At 42.6% G+C, this 24855-nt stretch overlaps 1 protein-coding gene across 11 annotated transcripts in view; it reads right to left on the reverse strand.

Annotated features, from left to right (window-relative positions):
- Positions 1 to 12711, reverse strand: part of GIT2 (GIT ArfGAP 2) — a 41262-nt gene extending 28551 nt beyond the window's left edge. For 7 of the 11 annotated variants that reach the window (XM_074206136.1, XM_074206132.1, XM_074206141.1 and 4 more), the window contains exons 1-4: positions 12582 to 12710; positions 3639 to 3772; positions 2133 to 2245; positions 1075 to 1180 (exon numbers count right to left, since the gene is read on the reverse strand). In XM_074206136.1, coding sequence (XP_074062237.1) covers positions 1075 to 1180; positions 2133 to 2245; positions 3639 to 3772; positions 12582 to 12633 — 405 coding nt within the window. In that variant the 5' untranslated portion in view covers positions 12634 to 12710. Of the gene's footprint in view, positions 1 to 1074; positions 1181 to 2132; positions 2246 to 3638; positions 3773 to 12581 lie in introns of all 11 variants that reach the window. The other 4 variants (XM_074206138.1, XM_074206134.1, XM_074206137.1 and 1 more) reach the window with 1 other exon arrangement.
- Between the last annotated feature and the right edge of the window lie 12144 nt (positions 12712 to 24855).

Genomic DNA, 24855 nt, shown 5'->3' on the forward strand with positions numbered 1-24855 from the left:
TCCTTTTTTTGGTCAATCATGGCTTTTGTGAACTGGAGAGGCAGCAGGGTGCTGTCCTCAGAGGAGTCAGAAAAACCTGGGTTCCAATCCTGCCTCTGACTTTTCCCATCTCCAAGCCTCAGTTTCCTCTTTTGTAAAATCGGGGTGGGAGGGAAGGCTTGTATTTGATGGTCTCTAAGGTCCTTTTTGGCTTTAACTCTACAATCCCATGATTTTGCAGCCCTCAAGCTTCTAGGACTACAGAGGGGAGAGGCCTATTGTGCATTGTCCTGGTCCCACTACACCTGGAATACTAAATTCAATCATATCTGACAAAGAATCTGGTACTTGATCAGGGTTCTGGGGAGGCTGCAGAGAAAGGTAACTGGGAGTGCAGGCTCTCAAGTTCTCACAAGGGATTGTGTCAAAGGAACTGGAGATGGTTGGTACAAGGGGAAGAGATGGCTGGGAAGTTGGCAGATGAGATGGATAATAATAGCAATCTTTAAGGGTTTAAAGTTTTGTAACATGAAAGGTGGCCATAGAGGGCAAAAGAATAAATTTAAATTTGAAGAGGAGGTGGGGGTGGGGAGAAGATAGAATGAACAATTAAAATTATCCAAAAGTAATCATTAGATTTATTCAAAAGTAGGACCTCCACACCACTACAGACCTTTACACAATGCCTGAATGATGGGCTGTTTTGAGGTGTATAAAGTAAATTAGAGGGGGTGGCTCGGTGGCGCAGTGGATAAAGCACCGGCCCTGGAGTCAGGAGTACCTGAGTTCAAATCCTGCCTCAGACACTTATTACCTAGCTGTGTGGCCTTGGGCAAGCCACTTAACCCCATTTGCCTTGCAAAGACCTAAAAAAAATAAATAAATAAAAAATAAACTAGAAAGTGCTGAGATTCTGTTCATTTCAAATGCAGCAGCTGTCATATAATAGAATTATCCATGACCCAGACTCTACAAATAATGAGAGGTTTCGACCAAATTAATTTTTCTGACAAAATAAAAATGGTTTTAAAAAACCCACCTGTTTGTTTTCCTAGAATTGCAGTGATTTTTAGAAGGAAAAAGTCATGGGCTTACCTTACTAAGGTCTTTGGCAGTAACACTATCATCATCCCGACAAGGTAAACGATGAACAAATGCTAGCATCTGGTACTTGGCTCTGATGAATTCTGCTTTATTGGGACTAAAGAAAAATCAAACTGAAAGTTATTCATTTGCAATTCAGATATATTATTCCCTAATCTTTTTGTTTTTTGTAAAGCAACGGGGTTTAGTGAATTGCCCAAGGTCACAAAGCTAGGTAATTACTAAGGTCTGAGACTGAATTTGAACTTAGATCCTCCCAACTCTAGGACTGATGCTCTATCCATTGAGCCACCTAGCTGCCCCTATTATTCCCTAAACTTTATACCTGTGGAGACCCACAAACACTACAAAATGTTGAAATACTTTAAAGTTTCAAATTTATAGGGTTAATAGGGGCCTGAAAATGTCTACCATAGAAAAACAGAAGCAAATACATTAGTCCTTTGGCTTTATAGAAAACATCTCTCTCTTATTTCTGAATCTCAATATTTATTTATTTTCATAATACTACCATGGAACTACAGGCACAGGTAGCTTCACAAGATCAATAGCCAAGACAGAGCAGTACAGAGAACCTAGGGCTCTTGATAGTTAAGTCCAGGTTTTTTCAACTAAAGGATACTGCAATAATCTGTTTAGCTTCCTAAATTTGTTTATTATAATCATTGTCTTGGTAACTTGGGGTAAAAATGGAAAATCAACAAAGGTGTACAATAAAAATGATTGTATTTGCATAACCAACATTCTTAATCTATTTGGGGGGTATTTTTTCTTGCAAGGCAATGGGGTTAAGTGACTTGCCTAAGGTCACACAGCTATTAAGTATCTGAGGCTAGACTGAACTCAGGTCCTGCTGATTCCAGGGCCAGTGCTCTATTCACTGTGCCACCTGGCTACTCCACATCCAGTGTTCTTAATACTGGTGCCTACTTTGAGATCAGGTTCACCTCTTCTCTTTTGCTGCCTTGTGAGACAAAACAAAAATAACTGTACTGTAAATGGACCCCCTAGTTACAAAGAAAAAAATTATTTATAAACTTTTCACTCACTGTACTTTATCCTGTGGATTAGCTTTTCGTCTCCCACTCATAATGGAAGCAGGGTCCAGCAAAGAATGTTCCCAGATTGAATTAGCACCATTATTATACAGAGTTTCAACCATCTAAAAACAAAGGTTTAAAAAAAAGAGGATACTTTACCAAGGTCAGGAATATGAAGGAAGTCTAGGGTTCTAGGTCTCAGGGTCAGAAAATGGTGTGCTTGAGGAGCAGAACAAAATACACAATGCTCTGTAAGAGATTCACTGCCCTGTCATCACAGGCTACAACTGAGGAAAAATTCTTCCCAACTCATCAGAATGGAAGGACTCACACTTTATATCTATCATCTCTATATCTCATACAAATTAATAATACCACACTGACTGTAAAAAACACAGACTACAATTTTCTGTAGCAGAATGGACAAGAAGTTCTGTTGTGAACTCGAGAGTTCAGTATTACTGATATGCCCTCTACCCCAATTCCATGTTACAGTAGAAAGGATGACACAGCAACTAAGGAGCCTGCTTTCACATCAGTGCGTGACAATTTTATGGAAGGGATCACATACCATTTGTTTTGGGCTTAGGGCACAGAGGCCAAGCTTGATGGCTTAGGCAAGTATATGGCCACAGAGCCAGTAAAACGTATATTCAAGACAAATATAGGAAGAGAAACACATGCCTCACTTTGGGTGCCTCTTGCTTGCAAAATACGTCTAACCAAAATAGAAGCGTATGAAATTACAATGGGCCTCAAGCGAAAGGCACAAGCCGAGCCAGGACTTCTCTCGGCACTGGGCAGAAGGAAGACTAAATACAACCTGGAGGACCTAGCACGACTCCAACCAGTACCGACTTTCAAAAACTTAATTAAGGTCACGTTGGGAAAAAAAAAATCAAACGTGTCTTAAGACATGCAGTCTTGATAACTGTAGAAATAAAGTTCAATAATGTCATCAGGTTGCAGGAATCTATGGACAATGATGACCACTTTGCATGGCAAGAGCTTTGGGAAATGTGAACGATGATAATGATTGTGAACATCTGTCTATCTAGCTCTCTCCCCATCTCTGAGGAAGGGCTGCATTTGAGCCTCCAAGTCATCCTAGGAAGGAATCATCAGAGTTCTATTATCTCCATTTAAAGAAAAGGAAACAGAGAGATTAAGGCTAGTATGAAGGCAGAATCTGAACCCAGGTGTGGACCTCCTTCCATTATGTCATCACAAGGCATCACCACATGAAAAGAATGGTGCTGATCACTGGAAGGAGTCAAGGTGAACACAAAAGCTACTCTGTCCTGTCCCAAAGAGAGCAGATTGAGTGAGTGTCACACCACTAGGGCTCTCCAGAGCTAAAAATCATGAGATGGGAACCAGGTCAGGTCACATGGGACAGATCAGATAAGGGCTCAAAAATTGGATAAGTTTCATGATCTATCCAAATGAAAAAAGAAAGGAAAGTCCTATGTAATTTCTTTCACAAACCATCAGAAATACAATTAAAACCATTACCTGGAGCAGTGTGGGAGGCCACGGCGTGTGCTTCAGATGCCTCACTTGAGAGATGTGACGTCCCAGGCTCCGGTGTACACTGCAGCACTCATCACATATTAAAATCCCCCTATTTACTGATGCCCAGGAAGGATCTAAGACAGGAAGACAAAGTATTGTATTATAAAAATGACAAAGGAATACAGTAGAGGCAAAAATAACAAACATATTATGAAATGAATTCAGTTTTTCCAAAAAAACCATAAAGCACACATACATACTCTCTTAGTTTTTAGTATTCTCTTTCTCATAAAATTATTTTATATAAACCTGTCTCTTTACATGTTAAATCTCTCAGTAGAACCTAAGTTCCTCGGGGCAAGGCTGATTTATCACTTGTCTTTGCAGCCTGTACACCTAGCATTAAGGATTATTTGCTGATTTCAACTGATGGGGAGTCAATCTGATGGGCTGAGGCCTGGCCCTGAGCAGAGTACTGATGATACTCAGGTCACATGTCCAATCTCTACACAGGTGAGTTACACTCAGACATTAGCCTAACATAAATTCACATGTGGACCCCCAATACACAGATGTTTTAAATAGGAATTTAAACAAAATTAAATGATATTTAAACTAAATTAAACTTTAGAACTAAAGGGAATAGTCTAAAGCACGAGTCCTCCAAAGAGAAGACTGGTTCCAGCACCTTATTCAATGGAGCAGAGGAAGAATGGTATTCTTTGAAATTTTAACCCTGAATTTTTGCTTCAGGCTATATAATGCAGCTAAGAGCCAGAGGCTTTTCAAAGTAAATCATAAAACTAGTGCTAGGACCCCAGAATGACATATTAGAGGAGGCGCAAACCCTGAGGAACCTCTTCATACCAAAGTTACATCCCAAAGCTGGGGATGTCAAACTTCCTTATCAGTCTGCATCTGGATCCAATAACAATTCCAATTAAACTGTCTCAATTAATCTTAAAAAGACTATGTGTGGATCTTCACTTACAGCAGCAGTAAATACTACGCCAAACAAGAGCTTCAATCATCCCAAACCATAGTCCCCATCCCAGACCAACGCCAGAACTGACTGGAACTAACAAATCATTCCAATGGTCATGTTTTGATGGCATATGTAGAGCCGACCTTTGCTGAGAACTGGCTACAAAGATGCATCATTCCTGATTTTACATTAAATATGGTAAAAATGCAAACTACAGGTCAATGAAGCTGACATCAAGTCCTGGAGAAATTCTGAAACTGATACTCAAGAGAAGGCTAATGAACATTTTGAAAAGGAAGCAGTGATTACAAATGGTCAATGTGACTCATCAAAGTATGACATACTAAACTTTTTTTGACAGCATAACTAAGCTGAACACAGATTTTGTTGTTCAATTGTTTTTCAGTCTTATCCAACTCTCCATGACCCACTTTGGGGTTTTCTTGGCAGACACCAGAGAGGTTTGTCATCTCCTTCTCCAGTTCAGTTTACAGATGAGTAAATTGAGGAAAACAGGATTAAAAGACTTGCCTAGGGTCATACAGCTAGGAAGTATGTGAGGTCAAATTTGAACACATGAAGATGAGTCTTTCTAATTCCCGGCACAATACTCTGCACACTATGGTGACACCTTGCTGCTTCACCTGGATTTTTAACAAAGCAGTTTTCTTGTAAAAAAAGATGAAGAGATGTAGGCTAGACAATGATACAATCAGCTAAATCTGGACCTAGCTGAATCTTGGTCATTAATGCTTCAATGTTATCATGCCAGGAGGGCCCCAAGGACCTGTGTCTAGCTGTCTTGAATCAAGGGGAATACCCAGTACATGGGCAGCAGACACACAAATGGGAAAGACCATTAAATGGATGACCAAGTCAGGATCCAAACAGCCATAGACAGTCAACAGCACTGCACTGAGGCTAACAAGATGCATTAAATCAAGTTCATTAAGGATAAATGCTGGGGCGGCTAGGTGGCGCAGTGGATAGAGCACCAGCCCTGGAGTCAGGAGTCCTTGAGTTCAAATCCAGCCTCAGACATTTAATAATTACCTAGCTGTGTGGCCTTGGGCAAGCCACTTAACCCCACTGCCTTGCAAAAAAAAAAAAAAAAAACTAAAAAGAAAAAAAAAGGACAAATGCCACTTGGTTTCAAAAAAATCCATTTCACAAGTAGAAAGTGAGGAAGTCATGGTGTGATAGCAGTTAATTTAAAAAGAATCTGAAGTTTCTAGTGAAATACAAACTCAATGAATCAGCAGTGGGTTGGCTGTCAAAAAAATGAATGTGACCTTAGGGTAACGTTAAGAGAGGGAGGGAGGACTCCCAGAAATAAAGAGGTTAATATTAATAGTCCCTTGGGGCAGCTAGGTGGTGCAGTGGATAAAGCACCGGCCCTGGAGTCAGAAGTACCTGGGTTCAAATCTGGTCTCAGACACTTAATAATTACCTAGCTGTGTGGTCTTGGGCAAGCCACTTAACCCCATTTGCCTTGCAAAAAAAAAAAAACAACAAACGAATATTAATAGTCCCTCTGTCCTATGGCCCTACTTGAATCACTTCTAAAGGACTGAGTAGGGTTCTGGTCATTAATATGTAGGAAGAACATGGGCAAGATGCAGACCAAGCAAGATGCCCAGGATTGGGTGGCTGTGGGGAGGGAATCTTTATCCTGGAGAAAGATGAGACTTTTTCTGTTTTGTTCCAGAAGGTGGAACCAAGAGCAGTGGGTCAAAATTGAAAGGAGAATAATTTAGGATGGAAATATAGGAAATGTAGCTTTCTGTCACTGGTTGTCTTTTCTTCTCAGGTGTCCCCTCTTTAAACAGGGAGTTGTCCAGAGGATACCAATGTTCCTTCTAATTCAAATTCTAAAATATGTGACAATGAATAGCACTTCAAAGTTTTCCAAATGGGATTTCAGGTACATGAACTGTTTATTATATTAACTTCATATTCTGAATAAAACAGATCTCAGAAAATGTAGTGACTTGGCCAGGGAAATACACATCAGAGGGAGAATCTGAAGCCGGTTCTCTTGGCTCCATGTTGAGGATAGAAAGGAAACCAGGAGACCAATTTGAAGGCAGGTAGGAGATGGTGAAGGTCTGTGGCTATGTGAAACAAAGGACAGAATCCATGAAGAGAAAAGTCTGGAAGGTAGGAGAACTTGAGTTCCATTTGGGACTTGGTGAGTTTAAGATGTCACCAGACATCCTGTTGGAGATGTCTAAAAGGTAGTTAGAGTAGCAAGACCAGTCATCAGGGAGAGATTTGATCTGGGAATCAGGTGCAAGACATTTAAGCTGGTGGGATCAACAAGCAAGAAGGCACGAAGGCCCAGACAGAGCCAAGGAGACTGGACAAACCAGGGCAGGAGATGGAGAAGGAGCAAATGGACAGTTGGGTGGAGAGCAAGAGAGAACAGTATCACCAGAACCTAGAGAGGAGAGAGTATCCTAAAGAGCAAAGGGATCGACTGGGACAAAGGCTGCAGAAAGACAAAGGAGAAGCCGTCTGGGAGGAGGCCAGTGGACTTGGCACTTGAGAGATGAATGGTAACTCTGGAGAGGGGAGTTTCAAGTGAATGGGGGAGAACCAGACTGCAGAGAAGAGAGGAAGTGGAGGAACCAACTGTAGGTGGTTTTCTCAAGGAGATGAGCTAAGAAGGGGAGGAGAGAGATAGAGACTGGAGATCGCTGACTGGCTAGTGGGGATGATTAGATCAAGAGAGGTTTGGAGGAAGGAGAGAGACAAGTAAGGAAGAAGGCAAGGAAGGGACCGAAGATAAAAGAGAGAGTAGGGTGTGAATGGAGGCAATTTGCTCCCCAAATCAGAAGGGAATAAATTTAAACCTTCCAATAAGAGTAGAAAACCAGGGATCAAAGGAGGACAAAGATCTCAATGGAGAAAGCTGTATTGTAAATGTTTATATTTGTGCTCTATAAAAGTCCATAGAACTTAGTCCCAAAGCTTTCAAAACAAATGAGATTTCAACTCAGCAAATAGCCTAATTTGAATAAAGTCCACCAAATATTAAAAAAAGAATGAAGACCTACCCTTTCTTTTAATTGACAGTTTGAAAAAGGTACACCATTCAAGTGACCTTAAGGATATAATTTTATCCTCTGACATCAGAAGGTCCAGAATTGAAAAATACTTCAAAAGATCAAACTGCAAAACTCGATGCTGTTCATTTTAAAATCCATAATGAAAATGGAAAAAAATTGTTATTTCAAAAGTAAAAATTATATTAAGATTCTTGTATCAACTCAGTCCTTTCAGCATTAAAAAAAATTCTGCAAGTGTCCCTACGTAGTCCCAAATCATTAGAAAATATAAATGATGTTCACGTTGGTTTTTAACTACCAAACTCAGACCCTTCATATGAAAAATTAATAGGATTTTTTTTGAGTTGAGTACTGCAACTGATAAATTTTCTTTTTGAACATGGAACAGACTTACAAGCAAGTAGAAGGTGTAAATCTTCTATATACCTAATAAAATCTGAAGAAAAACAAACCAATGACAAATCTGTGAAATTATTTTTCCAAGTATCATATCTGATATCTTCTGAAACTCACTCAATTTCACTATTGCTAGAAAAAGCCCCCAGATTGGAAGTAATTAAAAATTTAGTGATAATATGAAAGTTCTAAAGGACAGAAGCCAGGACAGAAAGTCAACATTTATCTTCATCAAAAACAGGGAAGCATTTATCACAGCTCTCTGCAAGTAATCTAAATATCAACCAAAAATTGTGAGTTGTGAGAAACTGATTTTCCCTGCACCTGTTGACAGTTATCAACTAGCATCTGATCTAAAAGGAATAATAGCCAACTGTTAAAAATTATTTTTTTCCAGTTAAAAGCTACCTCTTCTCTCTTCCACCATTACCTCCCAATGAAAAACAAACAATAACAACCAAAAAAACCCCCCAAAAAGCCAAAGCCTTGTAACAAATTTGTAGTCAAGCAAGAATCTGGAATTAATTACAGCCAAAAATACATCCGTTGTCTTCATCTGCATGTTCGGATGTAAAGACTGTTTTCTGAGTCCTCTGGAATCACTGCAGGTCCTGAGTCAATGAGAGTATTGAACTCTTTAGAAGCTGTTTGTCTTTACAACATTGATATTAATGAATAAGCCATTCTCCTCACTGCATCAGTTCATTCAAATCTTCTAGGGCTTCTCTGAAATTGTCCCCTTCCTCGCCAGAATTCTATCACTTTTACCTTCACAGCCATTCCCCAAAGGAGGGGCATCCTCTCAGTTTCCAATTCTTTGTCACCACAAAAAGAGCTGATCTCAATAGTTTTGTACTTTTTCCCTTTTCTGTTGATCTCTTTAGGGTATAGATGTGGTAGTGCCATTATTTGGGGGGGGGGCACAGCTCCAAACTACTCTTCAGAACGGTCAGATTAATTCATAACAGCGGCTGACTTACAAAGGATCATTTTTTCTTTTCTTTTTTTTTTTAGGTTTTTGCAAGGCAAATGGGGTTAAGTGACTTGCCCAAGGCCACATAGCTAGGTCATTATTAAGTGTCTTGAGGTCACATTTGAACTCAGGTCCTCCTGACTCCAGGGCCGGTGCTTTATCCACTGCACCACCTAGCTGCCCCAAGGATCATTCTTTTCTAACAGAATGTGCTAATGCACAACATCGGTACCTCTTCCAGGGGTCCACGAAGGGAGTAGGAAAATAAGGAAGAGCAACAAAGAATTGCAATCTTTGTTTCATTCCACTTTAGAAAAGAGCTCCATCTATAGGAATGTTGTAAATCAAAGGCACTTGTGTCTGTTTAGCACATGCAGGTGTGTGATGAAAATTCAGTTACCCACAAGCCAGAGGCAGGAAACCAAATCAAGTTTGTCCCATTAGATGTAAGAGTATAAATCTCAGAGGGGTCATCCAGTAACTGAACTAAATAAGAACTCTGGAGGGTAACTAGAACATGCCTTCCCCATCCCCTCCTCATTTCTCCTCTATAGAGGTATTTGTTTGCATGCTGTCTCCCCCATTAGACTGTAAGCTCCTTGAGGCAGGGAGGGTCTTTTGCCTCTTTCTCTATTCACAGCCCTTAGCACAGGGCATGGCAACAGTAGGTGCTTAACAAATGTTTGAGGATTGATCAGAATTTCAAAATACTATCCAAAGATAAATGTGCCCCCCCACCATCTCTTGGCTTCACGCCAAGGCTGTTACAGCTGCCAAGTGCAGGAGGGGAGAAGGAGGCTCAAGATCCAGCAGCTGTAGTCAAAGACATCTGCAGCAGGTCGGCCACAGGCAGGGATCACACAGACCATGCTTCAACATGGAGAGCTTGAAGATGGCAAGACCACCTACCAACAAGTATTAGAAAACATTAACTGGGAAAGAATGGGCAATCAAGGGGCTGAGCTAGTGGCAGGCAGGAGCTCCAGAGAACTTCTTTCAGTGGGTGAAGCCTGAATTACTCCTTCAAAATAAGATTAAATTGAAGCCACCCAAAGTCTTCGGTTTGGGTGAAGGTCCCATCGGCAGGAAAAGAAACCCAAATCTCCAGGTCTGCAAGTTCACTTCACATCTCAAGGTATTCTAAGTATACTCAAAACAGGAAGGAAGTGACTCAAGGCCCTGCAGATCAGGCCCACAGCAACAATGACAATGAGATCCTGGATGTGAGGAGGTTTTGAAAAGCAGAAAATTCCCCAGAAGGACAAGGCCATGTCTGCACTGATCCTGGGACGGGGAAGCAATTTTTCTTTGGCCAAAAAATATCTTTTGGGAAGTCAAAAAAGACTGATCCAAATAAAGGGGAGAGTGGGGTCCAAGACATATCTGAATCACACATCTAATTCAATCCAAACGAAAGGAGAGCCAAGCAATGGGGAAAGTTGAACTCAGAATTGTAATTTCAGTGCATAAAGATATTTTCGATCAGATGCACTTCCTGAACCCAAACTCACTTAGTTCTTGAAACAGCCATTTTCAAAACTTGGCCTCTCTTTCCCTCCCTCTTTTCAAAGTGCATGTCTTATACATGCACTCAAACATGAGGTTTCAGTTAACTCAATACCAATTTAAAGCTCATGCCAAGCTTCAGAATGACAAGAATGGCATTCAAATATGGGTGGAGAAATACTGATGTCCCAGGATTTCACAGAAGATCTTCTGTCTCAGGAACAAAATAAAGAGTACAAATGACGCACAAAGATCTGATTGCAAAGGCAGGTGAGCCACCTCCTCATGCATAGGAGTGTTCCAGTCCTCTCCAAAGGACTGCAGGGCTGACAAGAGAAGCCAACCAGGAGGCCTCAAGGTAGAATTAAATGAGGGTTCAAATGCTGGCTTGACCTATCCCGTGAAATGTCCATCAAATTATTTAGCCTCTTGGGGCCCTTTTTCTAGCTCTGAAATAGTCCCTTAAACTCCCTTCAAATTCAAATCCTATTATTGTGACAATTCCGTTTCGCTGCATTCATCACTGAGGTCAATGAATCAATCAGCAGGCCCCTATGAAGAAGCACCTACTAGAAGTCAGGCCAGGAGTCCCCTGCTCTGTGAACTTACAGTCTCTTGGGGGAGATGGTGTGTACACACAGATGTGCATAGACTTTACCTATATAAACACATGTGTGTATATGGGTGACTATATACAGAATGAGCAAAAATGAAATCAAACCAACAGAGAAGGTGGCATCTAAAGCGAGTGTTGAAATCCAGGATTCTCTGGGCCCAGGTAAGGAGAGAACCCGTCCCGGGCAAGGGGAACCACAGGGAATGGTGTACTCTGGCAGGCTGGGTGGTGGGCCGAGGCTGGTGGGAGGAGAGTCTTCAAAGCCAAACAGGGTTGATCTTTGATCCCCATGGCAGTCGAGTCCCTGGAGCTTAAGGAGCAGGGAATTGGAGTTCAACCTGCACCTTAGGGTTGGAGAGCCAGAGCTGGCAAGACTTGGTCACCTACTGGATGCAAGAAGGGCAGGGGAAGAGGGTGGAACCTGGAGAATGGAACGCTACCTTTGAAAGCAACAGGAATGTTCTCCTAAGAGAGGGGTTCCAGGCTGAAGACTGAGTGTTTGAGATGCCCAAAGAGCTAGAGGGAGCGGTGGCCGGGGGCTTACCGGGGTCTGGGGACCCCTGGCTACATCTGAAGCCGTGGGGGAGGAGAGGATCATGGGAGTGGGTGAGGTCACCTGTCAGAAGCACAGGCTGACAGGGGAGAGGCACCTGAGGGTGGCCGGGGCGGGGAGGGCGGGGGTCTCGGATGCTGCGGCCATTCGGGGGCAGCGGACGGCCGATGAGGGCAGGAGCCCGGCCTCGGGCGGGAGATGGAGCTGGCAATGCCAGGGGCCGTGTCCCTGGGAGTCTGGCTGAGAAGCGCGGAGGGCACACCTGGCCCAGCGGCGGAGGGCGCGGGGTGCACTGAGTGCGCTGCGGGGCGGCTGGGGGTCAGGAGGGCGCGGGGTGCACTGAGTGCGCTGCGGGGCGGCTGGGGGTCAGGAGGGCGCGGGGTGCACTGAGTGCGCTGCGGGGCGGCTGGGGGTCAGGAGGGCGCGGGGTGCACTGAGTGCGCTGCGGGGCGGCTGGGGGTCAGGAGGGCGCCCCCGGACCCGCCCCCGCCCCCGGACAGTCGCCCAGCCCCCCGGCCTCAGTGTCCTCGCTTGTAAGACGAGCCAGAGAAGGGAACGGCCCACTGGAGGGAACCCACACGGGGCCGCGAGGGTCCAGACGAGGAGCCCGGGCCCGGAGCGCTCACAGGCACGGCCGGCCGTGCCAGCTGGGCAGCGCCCTGGCACGGGCGGCCCCGGCCCCGCCGCCGTGCGCGCCCGCAGCGAGGCCGGGCCGGGCTGCCGATCCGCCGGCGGGCGCGGCCCCGCTCTCCCCGCACGCCGGGGGCCGGCCGGGCCTGGGGAGCCGCTCCCGGGCCCCCCGGGGGTTTCCCGCCTCCCCGCGGCCGCCCCCCGCGCACTCACCGGGGCCGCTGCAGTCGGCGCACACCTCGCTGCTCCGCAGCCGCTTCGACATGGCGGCGGCCTCGGGCGCCCCGGCGGCGGCGGCGCTTCCGCTCCGAGCTCCGCTCCGGTAGCGCTGGCCCCCGCGGCGGCGGCGGCGGCGGCGGCGGCGCGGCGGCACCTCCCCCCCGGCGGCGCGCAGGCGCGGCGCGCAGGCGCCCCCGCTCCCTCGCCTCGCCCGGGGGCGGGGCGCCGGTCACGCGGCCGGAAGCGGCGCCCGGCCGCCCGGCGCCATCTCGGGTAAGGGCAGGACGCCCGCCACGCCCTTTGCCGGCTCTTGCACGCGGATGCCGAGAATGTCCAGAAGCCCCGAAACAGGGAGGGGGCAGCGGCCTGGGGCACCCGAGAAACGCCCGGGGGCCGAGTCCGCGGAAATAATACATGGAATGGAAAGAGGTGCAAATCCTGCCCCACGGCTTCGCGACTGACTGAAAGGGCCCCCGGGGCCCCCCGGGCCTACATCTGGGAGCTCCTAAAGACCCATTCCCCTCGTGAGAATCATCCGCTTTAGTAAACATTTATTAATTGCCTGCTGTATATTTGTGCGTAAGGGCTGGGGGTACCAAGGGAGGCAAGAGAAGAACCTGCCCCGGAGGGGCCCCCGGCCTGAGGGGGGACCCCGGCAAGCGGAGAAGGGAGCCAGCTCCAACGGACCGGGCAGCTAGTCACTGAGGGAAGGCTTTCTGTAGGAGGGGTGGTGAAGCCACTTTCCCTCCCCCGCCTCACTTTTCTCACTCTTGAGGGTTCAGCGGAGAGGGCACCAGCCTGGAGTAGGGACCTGAGTTCAAGCCCAGCGGTGTGACCTTGGCCAAGTCACTTCACTCCGATCGCCCGGATTCCAGGTCCATCTCCAGGCCTCCTGATGCACGCCTGGCCGCTGGACCCAGATGGCCCTGGAGGAGGAAGTGAAGCCGGGGACTTTGGAAAGTCACCCCATTGGCTTGCAAAAAACAACAACGAAAGAACAAAGTACAAACGTCAAAATGAAAGCACTGGAGTCAATGACTCTGGAGGGTCCTTCCAGCCTAAACCTATGATCTCATGAACACTTTCTATCCATACGAACTCAAGCGAGTCACTTCTCCTTTGTGGCTTCAGTTTCCTGTGAAATGAAGAGAATGGACCTGATGACCTTTAAGCTTCTCCACTTAGAGAGTTCTAGGAGAATTAGGTTCCATATAGTGAAAGGATGGGGTTCGACTGAATGTTTCCTCAGGTCCCTTGTAACTTGAAAACTCTGGCCCCATGAGTCTTGGTAGCAAACACAGTTATGGTTTTCACAGTGGGGGCCATCAATAAGTGCCCTGCCGGTGAAGAAGGAGGAGAAGGACTAAGAGAATGGGGAGAAAGAGAAGAAAGAATAAGTGGAGGGGAAGAAGGAGGAGAAAGAGAAGGAAGAGGAGAAGGAGAAAGAAGGAGGAGGAGGAGAAAGAGAAGGAAGAGGAGAAGGAGAAAGAAGGAGGAGGAGGAGAAAGAGAAGGAAGAGAATGAGGAGAAAGAAGGAAGAGGTGGAGGGGAAGAAGGAGGAAGAGAATGAGGAGAAAGAGAAAGAAGGAGGTAGAGGAGAAGGAAGAGGATAGAAGCGGAGGAAGAGAAGAAGAAGAAGAAGGAAAAGGAGAAGTAAATTCTTATTTTACTGATTTGACAGGCAAGTCAATTTAATTCAAAAAACATTTATCAAGGATTGTACTAAGCTCTGGGAATACAAAAAGAGGCAAAAAACTTTTCCTGGAAGTAAGAAGAGAAAGGACTTGGCCTACAGCAGCTCCTCCTGGCTCCTTTGCTGAGCAGAGTCCAGACCTCACAGCAGTGGTCCAGTGGCAGATGTTTCTCTCACCTCAGAGGAGAGCTGGTGGGGTCTGGAGGTTGGGTGCTCCAAGGTCCTTCCTGCAGAAGACACAGTGACCACCACAAAGAGGATGAAACCAAGCTGGCCTGGTTTCTCATAGACCTTGGACCTTCAGGGAACTATGCAGAGCCAAAGGGAAGGATGAAGGCCCACTCACCTGTCTGACCAGATGTCCATTGTTTAAAGTATCACTTTCCTAGGAGAGTCAAAAAGGAAGAATACATTACTGTGGCATGTTTTAAGTCTTTGCAAACATGTGCTTAGATAATTGGGTCTTTTAAACATCCCTTTTGTAGTGGATGAAATAAAAAGCTGTCCTGGAAACCTGATCTATTTTGTAAATCAAGAACCTTTCTAGAAGGGGCCCTTTCTGACCATTTTGGGGAGTGTCTAGGCATGATATAAACCTCAGCTTCAATGACTCTTCCCCAAGGCTATGGAGAACAGGGTCTGAATGGGCAGTAAAGGAGGGAAAAGCATCTGACCCTTCTCTTTAGAGGAGAAACTCCATCAGGACTGAAGCCTGGGGTTCAGCCCTTAGTTGGAGAAGTTGAACATCCTACCCCTGGTGCCTTGTATGACTTACTTAGGATATAAGTCTCAGGGAGATGGTTACTCAGTGCTACACAGCTAGTATGATAGCCAGAGTTTCAACTTAGATCTTCCTGATTTCATCACTAGCTCTGTATCTGGTCTAATAATAATCATAATAACAATAAAAACAACATAGCATAGTTATAAAGTACAGATAATAGAGCTTGGTATTCTATAATGCTTATAACTAGTATTTATAGTTTTCCCTTAGAGTAATAACATATGGTACTAACCATATACTTAAATTATGTATTATTTTATAATTTATATTTACGTTTACTTTAGAATAATAAAGTACTTGCCATATATTTATAATATATGTAGTATCTACAGTAGAATAGTTAGTATTTACATAGTGGTCACTATGTAGTATATATTGTTCTATAACATATATTGATAATGTTGCCTATAGAATAATGATAATAATAATAATAATAATAACTAACATTCATATAGTGGTTACCCTGTGCCAGTCACTACAATTGTTATATCATTTGATCCTTACAACAACCCTAGAAGTGGGTGCTGTTATCTTCATTATACAGATGAGGAAACTTGAGACAAACTGAGGTTAAGTGACTGACCCTGGGTCATATAGGAACATAACAAGGAATTTTTTTTCTTTTGTTTCAATTGCTCCTTTGATTTTATTTCTTATGTATTACCGAATCTATTCAAGAATACATTTTAGTATTATTTGCTCCGGGCACCAAAATTACTAGGTCTCAACCATTTTATGTAAGAGGAAGTTGAAACCTAGAGAGGGGAAGTGATTTTACTAAGGACATATTATGTTAGAATCTTAGAAGAGTTGTTCATCACTCTCTTTTTGTGGGTTCTGTGGCTTTGGAGTCTGTTTAGAGACTTCATTTCAAGTTGTTTCAGAGGGAAACAGGAAAAGCTTAGGGAGCTTCCTACCTATTCACTACCATCTTGCTCTGCCCAGGAAGTCTAGATATAATGATGTCAGGAACCTCATAATTCATTTAATCCAACCTCTTTTACAGAAGAGAATATAGAGGCCTGAAAATCATGAAGTCATGAACCCAGGAAGTCATGAACCCAAGATCAAGAACTGGGAAGGGGAGGTAAGATCCCTAAAATTCTGATTCTCCATTTCCTGAGAGAATTAGAGACTATCTTATTGAAAGGGACCATAAAGATGTCCTCTCCTAAGTCCTTCATTTTGTCAGAAGCTGAGGGCTAGAGGGAGATTGGTGAGCCCAAGGTCATTGAAGAAAGTGAGAGAATAGATGAAAGGAATAAGTTTTCTTACAGTACCTACTCTGTCAGGCACTGTGTGAAGTGCTTTTTACAAATCACATTACCTTATTTGATCCTCAAACAAACCTGAAGGAGAGATATTTATTATTATTATTATTATTATTATTATTATTATCCCCATTTTACAGTTGGAGAAACTGAGGCAGACAGGCAAAATGACTTGTCCAGGGTGATGCAGTTAGTATGTATCTGAGTTCAAATTTGAACTCCAGTCTTTTTTGATTACACCCAATGGCCTCTGTGAATCAGGGCCTTCTGTTTCCTTGTCATCCTGATACAAAACTGGCATTCAGCTAGTTTGTTGTTCTTGGAGGAAGTTGTTACCCAGATCAGTCATTATGGTGGTTATCCCCAGCTCAGAATCTGGAGGAGACCCCAGGAGTCATCCAAGGCCAGCCAGATATGATTGGAATCTCCATTACAGCATCTATTTGGGTAGATGGACTATACAGAAAACAGCAAAATCTAATGAATGACACTTGCTTAGGAGAAGTCCTTTACCTCAACTGAAGGATAGCTTTTGAGGCTTTGTACAGGTCACTTCTCTTTACATAAGGGTGGTCCTGTGTCCAACTCTATGATTCCATTTGGGGTTTTCTTGGCAAAGATACTGAAGTAGTTTCCTGGTTCCTTCTTCAGTTCGTTTTGTAGATGATGAAACAGAGGCAGAGTAAAGTGACTAACCCAGGGTCTCATAGTGTCTGAGGTCACATTTTAATTCAGGGTCTTCCTGACTACAACCTGGTATTCTTATCTAGAGCCATGGATCTGCCTCACATTAGGGTGGTATTTTCTACCTTACAGTTAGGTGGCACAAGCTGGAGTCAGGAAGACTTGTAGCCCTGGACAAGTCACTTGACTTCTGCCTTCCTTAGTTTCCTCAATTATAAAATGTGAATAATAACAGTACTTACCTTATAGGGTTTCCTCAACTGTAAAAGAGATATAAAATAATACTTCTCATATAGGGGCAGCTAGGTGGTATAGTGGATGGAGCATTGAATTTAGAATCATTAAGACTCATCTTCATGAATTCAAATCTGACCTTGGATATTCACTAGCTGTATCATCCTGGGCAAGTCATTTCACCTTGCTTGCCTTAGTACTTCATCTGTAAAATGAACTGGAAAAGGAAATGGCAAACTACTCCAGAATCTTTGTCAAGAAAGCCACAAAAGGGATAATGGAGAGATGGACAAGATTGAAAAAGAACCCAATTAACTATAGGATTGTTGTGAGGATGAAATCATATTTGTGAAACTCTAAGCATAGTGCTTGAAATATCCCTTCCTTTTTCTTCCCTTTCTTCCTCTTTTCATCCTTTCTTCTTCCCTTCTTTCTTCCTCCCTTCCTCCCTTCCCTCTTCCTTTCTTCTTTCCTTCCTTCTTCCCCACAGATTGTTATGAGGATCACTGCTAGTCACAGGAAAATAAGATGGTCAGTGGGAAAGCTGGGAATTGCAATCTTTAACAGTAACTAACAAGCCTTTATATAAGACCAAAATGACTGAATATTTCTTACATCAATACAAATCTCCAAGGTCAAGTGGAAAGGGCCCTGGTTTTGCAGGCAGAGGACCTGGGTTCAGATCTACCACTTCATGATCTTTGGCAAATCATTGAGTCCTTTAGTTTTCTTCTCTGTGCCTTGATGGAACACAGATGGCCTTTGAACTTCAGAGATGTGTGATTTTGTCCTGTGGAGTGACGATTCCTCTGAGACTGAGGAGGATCCTGCATTCTTTCCATTGGTCCAAGCTGCCTCTTTCTCTAATCTAAAAATTTACCTTTTGCTGGACCCAAGGAGAAGGAACATTGTACTTTCTCCCTCTTCACTAAGGGGCCCCATTTATTCTAGATCCAACTACAGGCAGAGTCTGAAGTGGATTTAATTTGGTGGGGGGAGGATAGTCTGACTCTAGAACAGAAAAATCAAGTATTTCCTTTCTCAGATGCTTTGGTTCATTTTGTCTCTCCCCCAATCCCCTGCTTGGCAGCTCCCTAGGGGAAAAATTACCTAATAATGATTTTTAGGTAAAGAGTCTCCCCAAAGGGTAAAGTAGAACGGTACTCAATGCACAATGTAGATCAGATATGGAAGGGTATTTATTTCCTTTAGTCAAAAGAAATGCTATGGGTTGACAGAAACTTAATGTTCTACTCTCTCAAGAAACTGAGACTTAAATGTCAAAAGAAACCATTGAAAAGGTTTTATTAGATTTCACCTTGGTTCTGTACTGTTCAAACAGTTCCCTTCAGGTTCATTTCTTCTGGTAAACTAGGCCAATGGTTGAGTTCTGTCTCCTGTCAGTGATGGTTTTTCTGATGCAGAACCTCCTGCTGCCAATCAGACTGGGGACCCAGGAGGTCCCAGCCTGTGGAAGTCACAAACCTGCCTGTATCATTTTCATCCCAAGATCATTGTTCAGTCTCCTCTGTCTGGGAAACAATAATCACCACCACCTCTCCCTAGGTGAAATGTGTCCTTAGGTGACTTGTGCTCAAAGTTTGATGGGAGAAAGAAATAAAGCTAGCCACACAGGAAATGAACAAATGGACTCCTCCTTTTAGAGGTCCCCAATGGAGGGGGTTACAGTGGTTAGAGCCCTGGGCCTGGAATCAGGAAGACTTGATTTAAAATTTAGCCTCAGTGACTTGTTAGCTGTATTAGATTCATTATTATTCATCAGTTCTTCTTGATTTATGGCCAAGAAGGGAATGCTTCATCATCTCCAGAGTGCTCAAGTCTTCCAGCATTGATTGAGTCATACTTGGCCAGTTCAAAAGCTGTTTCTTTGTCCCCAAAGATCTGGAGCACTGAAAACAGTACACGTGCTTGGCAAAGAGCAGACCAGGCATTTCAGTGAAGTCACTATTGCAGTTGGAATCCCAACATTTCAGAGCTGAATGGGATCTCAGGGATCCAACTAGTTTACCCTATGTCTGATTAAGGGTTCCTTTTGCTAATTCCCAAGTGAATTTATTGGTGGAATTCTTTCAGTAGGACCTGATACATTCTGGTTAGCAACAGAAAGAGTAAAAAAAAAAAGACACCCCAGAGGGAAGGGGGGTGGTAGAGGAAGAAGAAATCTGAGCCCCTAAGTGGCCTTTCATAGGGAGGAAATGAGAAAAGAATCAAGACATTTGGCTTCTCATCTTCCAAAGCACTTGGCAGGTATTAATTCTGGTTTCTCTGACCCAGGACTGAAGGCTGTTTGCATCTGCTCACTGATGAGAGGGGACAGGGTAGAGATGGGACTGGGAACTTGGGATGCTTACCTGTGATGCAACTTCTCCTACCAGATTCATTCAGAGGACCTGTCTTTTAGTTTTGAAGTCTCAGTGTTAGAGTATGGTCATCCATTCACTTAAAAATATTTATTAAATACCTACTGTGTACAAAGCACTAGCCACAAACTTTAAGCATCTACTTCAAATCAGTAAGAGCTTATTATGTCATGGTCTTTGCGGCTTGGTGCCAAGGGCAGAGGATACAAAAAAGACAGATCCTGTCCTCAGGGAGCTTACCTTCTAATGGGGGAAATTACTATATGATGATGATGGAGTATTTGTTCTTGAAGAAGACCATGACATCAGGAGAGGTGATGTTATGACTTGAATTGAATCTGAATGAGGGGGGCTGGGCTAAGTTACCTGCTCACTTTCTCCTCCAGGGTCATCTGGGTCCAGTGGACATATATGGATCCAGAGAACTGGAGATGGTCTTGCATGTGAGGCAATCAGGGTTAAGTGACTTGCCCAGGTCACATAGCTACTAAATCTGAACTCAGATCCTTCTGACTCCCACTGCTACCCAGCTGGCCTTATTCCTATTGACTGATTTTTGAGATATTCCTAGTGTAGGTTTTCTCTATTATTACCACCAAAACATTGAAAGAGGATTTGAATGTAAACCAACCTTTACAATTGTATGCATATTTAATGCTAGTCCGTGGTCTTCCCTCCGGCCTCTATGCATGTGTATTGTGATAAGTCAAGCTTAATATCTCTGAGAAAGACTCAAAGCCTTCAGACCTTGGCTTACAACCATCCCCTCCAGGCTCTGTGTTCGTTAATGCAATATTGCATCCCATTATGCTTGCCAAGGAGTTAGTTAACCAGGTGTAATCTTGATAACCAGCAAGTGGGGAGAAAGATAAGGTTCTGGATTTGGAGCTTAAATCTTACTTTTGACATAGGCTGCCTGTGTTAGAGGATGCAGTTTCCTCAGCTGTGAAATGGAGATAATATGTAAACTACTCACTTCTTCTGGTTGTTGTGAGACTCAAATGAGATCATGTGTAGAGGATGCTTCACAGGTTTTAAGGGGCTGTATAAATGTCAGTTCTTAGGATTGGTTTCCAAGCATCAAGGCAGCTCTGCTCATAGAAATAAAATGGTTTCCTGGATCTGTTGTGTGGAGAATGGATTAGAGCAAGCTTTCCAACCAGCTGTTGTGTGTAGAACTGAAGTAGGGAAGGCAGAAGGAATGCTTCATGAATACAACTGAGAACAGCAGCAAAGACCATAGTTCCTTGGGGGCAGCTGGGAATCAGCAATGACAGGCTAGTCCAATGAGCAGCTGCAATTTATTTCAGAACGATTTTCTGTCAAAGAAGGTCAGATGTGGTCTCCAAAGTGGCTGAATTAGAAAGGCTAAGGAAGAGGGGAAGCATTCATGATAGCTTGTCATTTTTGGAGTTCAAGATCTGGGTTCAAAGAAAGGATTTTCTAATTCTACATGTTATGATCTTGTGTGTTAACCTTGAAGACAAAATCTTTAAAATACAGGGTTAATAAAACACAGAAAATATAGTTAGATATGAAGTTTTATTCTCTGGGATTTACCATTAATTTATAGGTGGAGGCCATTCTAGTAATGACCACCCCAAGCTGAGGGGGATCAGAAAATTTATATAAGAGCAAAGGGAGAGGAACAGAATGTCCATAACAAGTGTAGACAAAACCTTAAATATCCCTGGAAAGCATTCCATAATTTGATATTAAAGAGAACATCTTTGTAAGATACTGTCTTGTTTGAGAAAAGTTAACATTTTTTATGAGTTTAAGTACCAAGAAGGCAGGGCAATATTTCTTTGTAAGTCTAAAGGAGAATACAATTTTTTCCTGGATTAAGTCTTCCTTTCAAAGTCTGAAGGAGGATATATTCCATTCCTTACAATAGCTAAGAAAACAACCTTTGACCAAGAATGTAAAATCTTCTAGTAACTATTACTGTTATTACATCAATGGTGGGATTCCATTGGTTTGCACTGCTTGGGTTGGGCAGAACTGATACCTAATTTTATGTTGAGTCTGGCAAACCAGTGGTTAAAATGGCACTAGTAATCATGGTTCTTTCTAAGTTGAGCACCTGCCCAATGTGGAAATCACAAATTTACATTTCTTACACTTTTTTAACATTCATCTGTGCAATAGCGCTTTCTAAGCACCCATAATAATGTTCATTCTGTCCACAGGTGAAAAAAAATTGATGGGACTATACTAATAATATTTATTTACTCATTTCTTAAAATTTCTCATACCTTTGATGAAATACTACATTTTAATTCCTTCATTTTTGTTACTTCAGTAAACAAACATATAGTATAAAGAGAAAAAGTGCCAGCCAACGAGGGGGTAACAAGCTGTCATTTGTTTCTGCTTTGTGTTATGCCCCAAATTCCCCCAAGATATTATGAGTGCATTATGTTCCCTGAATGGTGAGACCAATAGGAAGTTGAGACACAAAGAACCAATAGAAATATAGATTTCAAGGTTATCTTATAGCCCATTTCGGAAGAAAAAAAGTTAGAAGAGGTAGAATGAGTTTTAGCATATGTTCTAACATTGGTTGTGATGGTCCCGTGGCTGCTTTTGCTCCATAAAGATGTTTGCTTACTGTAAGCACTATAACATTATCTAGTTTTGTGTACCTCTTTTTATTATTCTTAAGTATTAAATGCATGGAATATCAAACTGTCTTTTGATATGTCTTTCTGTATATTTAAAATGATCATTAGGGCAGAGAACCAATTGTTAATTTATTTAAATACTACCACTGTGGTGGCAAAGAATTAGAAATCCAGTAAATGTCCTTCAATTGGGGAATGGCTTAGCCAACTGTGGTATATTTATGTCATAGAACACTATTGTTCTATTAGAAACCAGGAGGGATGGGATTTCAGGGAAACCTGGAGGGATTTGCATGAAATGATGCTGAGTGAGATGAGCAGAACCAGAAAAACACTGTACACCCTAACAGCAACATGGGAGTGATGTTCAACCTTGAAGGGCTTGCTCATTCCATCAGTGCAACAATCGGGAACAATTTTGGGCTGTCTGCAAAGGAGAGTGCCAGCTGTATCCAGATAAGGAGCTGTGGAGTTTGAACAAAGTACAAGGACTATTCCCTTTAATTTGGGAAAAAAACCCAGATATCTTATTGTCTGATCTTGTTACCTCTGAGAATTCTGTTCTCTTTAAGGATATGATTTCTTTCTCATCATACCCAATTTGGATCAAGGTACAACATGGAAACAAAGTAAAGACTGACAGAGTGCTTTCTGTGGGGTGGGGGTGGGGGGAGGGAAGCAAGATTGGGGGGAAAATTGTAAAACTCAAATATCTTTAATAAAAATAAATTTAAAAAATGCCACCACTGTATTACACTTTGACATTTTCCCCATTTTGATCAAAGATGATGTCATTATATCAGCTATAACCCAACTAAAAAAAAAACCATGAGGGGCATATTGGAAGGAAAGATGGCAACTCTAGGAGACCTAGGGTAGCTAGAAGAATGGGCAGGCAATAAACATAAAGTCTGCCTATGAGGCAGGGCACAAGGATGGACAAAGCCTTTAGAGAGTCAAGTTACAAAAATCAAAAGGGAGCAGTCCCCTTTGATTGAATCACTTATACAAATAAAGGCAAAAAAGAGAGAAGAGAACTTCTGGTTCATTTCTTTTTTCTTTTGGAGACATCTGAAGTCCTTTTATATCTCTGGAGTCTGTCAATGACTAGGTTTTTCTAAGTACATTCAGCTTACTTGTAGATATCTTCCTTTCTGGTAAAAGAAAGGTCTCAACAGAAATTTTAAACAGGTCAAAACTCATTACTTTGAAATATCTTTGATTTACCAATTATCACACAAGGATCTTACAAATAGAAATCAGCCTAGTTTTGCTTTAAACAGTCTTATTCCTTTTTAATCACTTATACCCCAATTTGGAGAATTCTATTCCACTTAACAAAATAAACTGCCTTAAAAATGAGGATTCCACTGCAAAAATAAATTCTTTTTAAAGATCTACTACATTAATTTTGAGCTTTTTTTTTTGGCAGGGCAATGGGGTTAAGTGAGTTGCCCAAAGGTCACAAAGCTAAGTAAGGATTAAGTGTCATATTTGAACTCAGCTCCTTCTGATTCCAGGGCTGGTACTCACTCTATCCTCTGTGCCACCTAGTTGTCCCATAACATATTCGTTTGAAAATCACTTTGGAAGAGATAGTATCCAAGTAATTTTACAAATAAAAAGTTGTAACCTTTTTCCAAATATTTAAAATGAATCAAAAAATCCTTAACTGAATAATGTATTTTTTCTTTTAAATATTTTTTTAAAAAATAGACTAAGGGGTGGCTAGGTGGCGCAGTGGATAGAGCACCGGCCCTGGAGTCAGGAGTACCTGAGTTTAAATCCGACCTCAGACACTTAATAATTACCTGTGTGGCCTTGGGCAAGCCACTTGACCCCATTTGCCTTGCGAAAACCTAAAAAAAAAAATAGACTACAACAACATGAGGTTGACACCAGATGCCAAAGCTATATATATAAACTCTCTCTCTCTCTCTCTCTCTCTCTATATATATATATATATATATATATGTGTGTGTGTGTGTGTGTGTGTGTATACACACATATATGTATATATATGTACATATACACACACACACATATATATATATATATATATATATATAATACATGGTATAAATATAAATGTAGGCCAAATGATGTCGATTTCTATACCTGATCTTAATAAAGATCACCTGACTTGATTATACCAATTTACTGTAAAGATCAGGGACATCAGAAAAGGAAATTTCTTTATTTATTTGGATGTTCATTTCTAGACAGAGGTCATGTGGATAGCCAAATTCCTTAAGTCAAACTTTAAATCTGCCAGGTAAGACATTTTCCAAATGTTACATCTGGGAAACCAAGTCAAAAAGAGTCCAGCCTCAGATTGTGCTTAACAGCCCCTCTTTAATCTTGTCCCAATGAATCTGTCCAATGCCCATTGTGTTATTGGCATCAATAGATTTTGTACCCAAACAGTATTTCCTTGATAACTGGATGTCAGACTCAAGATCAAAAGTCAATTTCAGTACCAAGAAGTTTTTAATAGCATTTTGCACTGGTATACTGTGTTGGGATTTAGGGGTTAGCCACCAAACCCCACAAAAGCCCAGTGACCTCTTAGTTCTCCGGGCCAGAACTGCTGA

This window comes from Macrotis lagotis, chromosome X (assembly GCF_037893015.1).
Source record: "Macrotis lagotis isolate mMagLag1 chromosome X, bilby.v1.9.chrom.fasta, whole genome shotgun sequence".
Lineage (NCBI taxonomy): Eukaryota > Metazoa > Chordata > Mammalia > Peramelemorphia > Peramelidae > Macrotis > Macrotis lagotis.